Source organism: Bison bison, unplaced genomic scaffold (genome assembly GCF_000754665.1).
Source record: "Bison bison bison isolate TAMUID 2011002044 unplaced genomic scaffold, Bison_UMD1.0 scf7180017864142, whole genome shotgun sequence".
NCBI lineage: Eukaryota > Metazoa > Chordata > Mammalia > Artiodactyla > Bovidae > Bison > Bison bison.
This window is the reverse complement of record NW_011494714.1, coordinates 1,021,028-1,028,029: the sequence shown is the minus strand read 5'-3', so window position 1 is coordinate 1,028,029 and position 7,002 is coordinate 1,021,028. Positions and strand designations below refer to the sequence as shown.

Here is a 7,002-nt window from a genome sequence, read left to right as displayed (position 1 = left end):
TCAACACAACATTGTAAAGCAATTATCCTCCAGTTTAAAAAAGTGTCTGTTGTGGAGAGCTAGGCCAGCACCAACATCCACAGAGCATGGAGACGACGCAGCAGCCATCCGTCCAGGCATAAAGACCAGAATCCTGGTTTTCCAGCCTCCTCTAGAAACTGCAAACAGATTGCAACTTTTCAAACCTCCATCTGAGTCACTCCTCCAGCCCCATCCTCCACTGAAAGCCAAGGACAGCTGAGCACCCACTTGCTTGGTTCGCCCAGGACTGTCACTCTGGGCCTTGCTCCTTCCTCTGTAGGTGGCATCTCCACCTCTCCCTTTTGCTGATTGTTTTGCTGGCTGGAGCCCTGCTGGCCTTACCTCTCTGTTTACCCAGGAAAGGAGGCCTGAGTCTGCCTCGCTATGGCTGAGTAGGGGGAGCTTCAGCGAGGCTGTGTGCCAGCAGGTTGTCCCGCTACTGAGCATGCCAATGGTAAGAGGTAGAATGCCCTTTTCTTTGCCTGACCCGACCTTCTCTGAGTCAGGTCTCAGCATGCATACACTCTTCCTTTTCATCTTCTCTCCGGGACATTCAGTTTTCTGAGCAACTTTTAATTCCCAAGAAAAGCTTCAAAAGCTCTCCCTCTAGTACTGAAGACAAGAGACTTGAGAGACATTATATCCAACTGCCATGTGTGGACTGTGTCTGGATCCTGATTTGAACATACTGAGTATAGCAGGAGACCCTCGAGAAGAGCGGGGGGCATGTCAGTCCGGCTGTGCGTACAGATGGTGATAAGTAATTATTCTTGATTTTGTCAGGTGCCATCATGGTGCAGTGGTCATGGTTAAAAAAAAACACTTTATAAGAGATTCCTGCTGGAAAATTTATCAGTTAAGTGACTCTGAAGTTTGCTTTAAAATACTTTGAAGCTGGGAAATAGATAAATGGAATTCACTCAGCCATTCTTAACACTTTCATGCAAGTTTTGAAAATCTCCCATAATGAAAAGCTAAAAACGCAAACTCTCCTTCTTTTGAATCTCTGTAATCTCCTTTAATTTCCATTTAATAGCTCTAGGTTCCAGACCACAATCCAAACTCATCCCATCCCTCCAAGTTCTGCCTGGCACCTTCTCAAGGTTATAGAGGGAGGGGAGTGTTGGCGGAAGACACCCCCCAGCCCTGAGAATGTTTATGCCCTCTGCCACCTCCTTTTGAGAATGTTAAGCGCTTTATTCATATCCAATACTTTTGTGACCCTATGGACTGTAGCCCACCCACGGGGCTCCTCTGTTCATGGGATTCTGCAGGCAAGAATACTGGAATGGGTTCCCATGCCCTCTTCCAGGGGATCTTCCTGACCCAGGGATTGAACCTTGATCTCTTATGTCTCCTGCATTGGCAGGCGGGTCCTTTACCATGAGTGCCACCTGAGAAACCCCTGCCATCTCCTTACCTTTCCTCAAAGTTCATCTCCCTCCTGTTTTCTGGAACACTAGGTACCGCTGCTTTATCACTCACCATGGCCTTTCTCACTCGCAGTTGATTGGGGCCCTACCTGTGCCAGACACTGAATCTTTTATTCAAGGGTTGTCTTGTCCTTATCTGTCACCTCCCTCCAGAGCCAGGGCACAATCAGTGTTTATTCATAGAACTGGCCGCTTCCACTCCTCAAATATGCCCACTGCTGGGTCTCCTCTCCAGGGCAAAAAATCTTCTCCACAGGCCAAGAGTGTTCACAGACAAAGGAGAAAAGGCCATTCAGTTCCACAGACGGGTACAGAGGCCGAGAGCAGGCGTGATAGCTGAGCACACTGCCAGCTCTCCCTGGCATGGGACCACCGTGCTGCCTGAAGGAGCGATGTGGGGAGCCACCACCTTCATGATCACCTGGAGAGGTGGGTGGGTGGTGTGGGGACAGAAGTTCACGGAGGAGACTCTGGCTTCTCCCACCATTATGACTCAGCTCCCGCCCTTCGCTACCATCATCCCGATTCTGCAGAAGCTCGGCTCACCATCACACTGTCTCCACCCTCCCCAGCACAAAGCTGGGTGACTGTGTGCCTCATGCGTCTGCCCCAGAGCAGGACAGGCTGCTGCCTTCCCCAGGTGCCAACTCTCCAGCCTCTTGGGAGCCGCTGTTCAGGAAGATGTTACAGGCTCACCCTGCCCTCTCTGCGATGGCATCAGCAGAGAGCATAGAAGCTGACCTCTCATTCACAGCCTGATGAATTGAAAGATCCTCTGTGATGGCACACGGGCTGGCCCACAGAGCGGCAACCCCCACCAGGCCTTTGTCTGTCTAGATGCCAATGAAACACCCGATCCTGCCTCATCGGCTCTGCTCTGCCCTGTTTTTGATGTCACTGCTAAAATGCCAGCTGTGGGCATGTGGAGGGGAGTCAAGCGGGTCCTCTGGCTGGGCATTCCGCCAGCCTCCTTGGACTCCCCTTGGCATCAGGTTCTGCTGCCAAAGGGTGATGGGCATTGGACTAGTCAGGGGGCAGGGGAAGGTCATGGTCCCCTCTGACTTCCCTGAAAGATTTGGAGTGCAGTTTTCAGTTCACTTCACTTTGTCTTTGGAAACTCTTAAAACTTTGGAAACTCTTAAAAGAGTCTGTTCATAAAACATCTAAATGACAAGCTATTACCCACGACTGGACATGAACATGGAGAGGACGACGGCACTACAGTGAAGAAATCCACTTATGATTCTGACTCCAGTCAGCTCCGGGGCTGACTGGCTGGGAGACTCCAGACAAACCCTGTCCTGTAAAATGCTGTAAAAGGAGGCTGTCAGATGGCTCACCCCTGAGAACCTCCAGCACAGAGAAGGTTATGGCACCCCACTCTAGTACTCTTGCCTGGAAAATCCCATGGATGGAGGAGCCTGGTGGGCTGCAGTCTGTGGGGTCACTAGGAGTCAGACACGACTGAGCGACTTCACTTTCACTTTTCACTTTCATGCACTGGAGAAGGAAATGGCAACCCACTCCAGTGTTCTTGCCTGGAGAATCCCAGGGATGGGGAAGCCTGGTGGGCTGCCGTCTATGGGGTCACACAGAGTTGGACACAACTGAATTGACTTAGCAGCAGCAGCAGCAGGATTCTAAAATAATCACTTCTCCTGCTCTTTTCCCAGTCTCCCTAATTCAAATCATCATCCACAGCTTACTCCTTTATTGCATTTTATTTCGACCCTCACAAGAAAGTTTGCCCTGAGTTGCTCAATCAGGGGCTTCCTTGCCTTAGGAAACCTGTTGACTCGGCCAAGTTAAAGAGTTAGTCATTCAGTCGTGTCTGGCTCTTTGTGCCCCCATGGACAGCAGCCCACCAGACCCCTCTGTCCATGGGATTCTCCAGGCAAGAATATTAGAGTAGGTAGCTATTCCCTTCTCCAGGGAATCTTCCCAACCCAGGGATCGAACCCAGGTCTCCTGCATTGCAGGCGGATTCTTTACCGCCTGAGCCACCAGGAAAGCCCTTGACTTGGTTGCCCTGGCCAAAGTGACCATTAATTTTTGAGGTGTCTTATGCCAAATGATTATATTCTGTCCTGTGACAGGGCAGAAAAGTTCTTGGAGAGATTGTAGATGGGCTGTTTGTATCAATTCTCCCAGACAGGGCATAGAAAACAGGGCTTTGCCATCTTTCATTGATTCCAAGATGCACATTTTTGGATCTCTGAAATCAGGACTTCTCTCTCAAACAATGGCATCGTATCTTTACTGTGGGTCTGAAGTGAAGGCAGGTGCTCCAGGAGATGACCACACTGCTTCTGCCAGCCATTGGGGCCACCCAGCCTCAGACTGTTTAACATTAGATTTCTTGCTTGAGGTTCTTTTGGATTCTACTAATTGTGTAAATGCAGAAAGGAAACTGTGTAAATGCAGAAAGGAATTCTGTCTGAGTACCACCAGCTTGGGGCTCCTGTTCTCAGGGGAGGATTTTTCCACCCTTCTACCCAGCGTCAGGACTACCCAGAATCCACCTGCAATGCGGGAGACCTGGGTTTGGTCCCTGGGTCGGGAAGATCCTTTAGAGAAAGGAATGGTTACCCACTCCAGTATTCTTGCCTGGTGAATTCCATGGACAGAGGAGCCTGGTGAGCTACAGTCCATTGGGTTGCAAAGAGTCGGATGTGACTGAGCGACTGAGCGACCCAGTGTCAAGCCTGAAATGCACACATTCCCTTGCCTTCCCCTCCTACCTGGTGGCTTTATTTCTCACCTCCCCTCTCAGTGAGGGTGTCCCAGCTTTGTATTTGGTGTTTTCTCTTAGACTTCCCATCTTGGGCTTCTTTTTAAATTTATTTTGGGGTCATAAAATAATGATGCATCTTACATTTGGTGAAAATATGGTTTCTTCTACTTGATGAAAACTGTTTGTTACAAATATTATATATAATATTTGAAGTGATCCAGCATGTAATAGAAAGGGAGGTAGGATTTTAAAGACATGGTTTCATGGGATCATTCTAAACCATGCCCCATCTGTGCTGTTCCCTGGGCAGCCCCACCCCTGCCATGACATCGGGCTGCTGACTGCTGGGCACCCATTTCAGTCCCATGACCCTGGGGATGGAGACAGAGCTCTTCAGTATGGCAAAGCCCTACTGGCCCTGCCTTCTTTCCAGCCACATCTACATCATATTCCTTTCCTCTCCAGCTTTCTTTCTGCCTGAGCAATTTCAGCTCTCAGGCCCCCTCCCAGCACAGAGCCCTGGCATGACAGTTTTGTGGGGAAAACTACCTTCTTCTCCCTGGTTTGCTTCGCTGATCTCAGCTCTAGAGTCACCACCTCAGGGACACCCTTTCTGACTAGGTCACCCCCCACTGCAGGCTCCTGCAGTGCTGCAATCTTCTCATAGCATATGTCCCAGCTGCAGTTCTACCTGTGCAGAATGTTCTAGATCAACATGGAGTCCTTTACTGCAAACTCCATGAATGCAGGAAACACACCTGTTTTCACTCAACATTGTATTCCTGGGGACAGGACAAGTGCCCAGCAGTTGACAGGTGCTGAACAATTCTTTGTAAGTAGATAGATGGGTGTGTCTGGGTAAACCTGCCCCACAGCAGAGTGAACCCCTGGCGCCTGGGGCAGCTAGGGGAAGGAAGCAGAAGACCCCATCAGAAGGCGTCCACTTTCGCCTCTACTGTGCCCTTGGGCAAATCACACCCTCTCTGTTTCCTCAGCACCAAATTCAGAATAACACCTACCCTTCCTCTTTGACAAGAAGGCACCTTGGAATGATACGATCTGTTCTGTCACCCCCAAGCTTCTAGCACAGCGCTGGGCCCACTCTCCACACTCTGCCTCTGTGAGCTGGCTGGCTGTCTTCTCCCATGGGAAAAGGGAGACGAGATGATCCAGGCTTTAGGGAGGGGCGCACACAGCCTGTGGTCAGGAAGGGACCACTGGGTCTCATGCTTCCCAGTCTTAATATCCACCCTCTTCAGACCTTAGGGACATGAGAAAAGGGTTCTCATTCCCAACAGAAGGTTGGAGCCCTGAGCCACAGGAGGGAAGGTGGAGAAGGGCAAGATGCTGCCCCTTCCCTCCTAATCCTCAGGCTGATCTTCAGACAGGGAAGGGCTGGATGGGAACAATAAACTGCCTGCCTTCTGGGACACACTTTTTAGGACAATCACTTAGAGGATATGAGGCTTCCACATTACCTGGCAAAGTACATGAAGTTGCTTATTTTACTTCTGGGATCTGAACTTTAATATTAAAGTGCATTTTTACATCAAAAGCTATCTGTTCCTAAATACCTCATCTTAGACTCAGGCATCCTGGGTTCATGTTTCATCTGTATGAACTAGCTATGAATGACCCTGCTGTAAGTCATTTCCCCCGGAGGTCAGTTTCCTCATCAGTTACATGGAAATAACAGTAACAACAACAGTAATACCACCTACCTTCCTGTCTCACAGAGTTCTTTTAAGGATCACAAACATAAATGCATGGTGAGTTAAATGTCAATGTAAATGAAAAGTAATCTTTTCTCTGTGAATTTAAAATTCTGCCATCAGCAGCGGGAAAACACCAAGCTGACTATTAGCCCTAGTTAACTCAAATGGTACCCAAGACCTGCAGTCCATAAAGCAGGAAGTGAGATGTGATCAAGTCCATTATCAAAAATCAGTTACTGAGTGTCTCCCGGAGTGTCTCCCCAGGGCCAGCTGTCTCCCTCTGGAGAAGGGAATGCTGAGGGGTATTCAACAGCAATTGTTTTAACAGCCTGGTTGCCCGGCCAGTCACCCAACAAACCAGGCAGGTGAGAGGAGGCACAGAATGGATAACTAGCTAGTCCCTCCATGCTTCTGGATTCTGGGAGGAGGTGGAAGGCTATGCTACAGACACACACCCCTGCAGGAGAATTTGAGTTGATGCCTGGCAGGGCAGTTGGGAGCAGTCTTCAGCAAACCATCCAGGATGCATTAGTGACCCGATGCTGGTGCTCAGAGCTTCAAGCCGGCCAACACTTCCTCGCCGCATGATCTGTTGAGCAGCTCCCCAAAGGACTCACTGGCGTCCCGGCAGAACACGGAACCTGGGCTGTCCACGCTCCCACTCTCCAGCTGGAAGCCGCCCACCAGTTCCTGGAGCCACTGGAGGTCTGCTGAGAGCTCCTGCCTCAGGGTCTCAAACTGCGTCTGCAGGTGGTCCAGCTTCCTGGCTGCGCCACCAAGGCGGGACCCTGTGGCCCGGATGTCCTCTCGAAGGAGCTTCTTCGAGGACTTCACCTTGCGGAACTCGTACCTGAGCTGAGACAGGTCGTGCCGGGCTCTCTCGCTCTCTTCCCGGTACCAAGCCTCCTTCTCATTGTAGATGGAGATCAGGGTCTCCACGTCATCCTGGATGGGTTCATGGCCCCCTGTCAGGGCCCGGCAGCCCTGCTCCACCCGAGCCACATCTTCAACCACACGGGCAAAGCGCTCGAAGTTGACGTAGGTGTTGTTGGGGGGCATGCTTGAGTGGCATTTGAGGGTGTACTCTCTCCGACGCTTG

The 7,002-nt window shown here is 50.5% G+C and overlaps 1 protein-coding gene across 4 annotated transcripts in view; it reads right to left on the bottom strand.

Moving 5' to 3' along the window:
- The window catches only part of DAPK2 (death-associated protein kinase 2), a 142,686-nt gene that overhangs the window by 9,093 nt on the left and 126,591 nt on the right, over positions 1 to 7,002 (bottom strand). For 2 of the 4 annotated variants that reach the window (XM_010840209.1, XM_010840210.1), the window contains exon 11: positions 4,077 to 7,002. The exons of the other annotated variants lie outside the window; for them this stretch is intronic. In XM_010840209.1, coding sequence (XP_010838511.1) covers positions 6,453 to 7,002 — 550 coding nt within the window. In that variant the 3' untranslated portion in view covers positions 4,077 to 6,452. Of the gene's footprint in view, positions 1 to 4,076 lie in introns of those variants that run through there. 4 annotated transcript variants of the gene reach the window in all.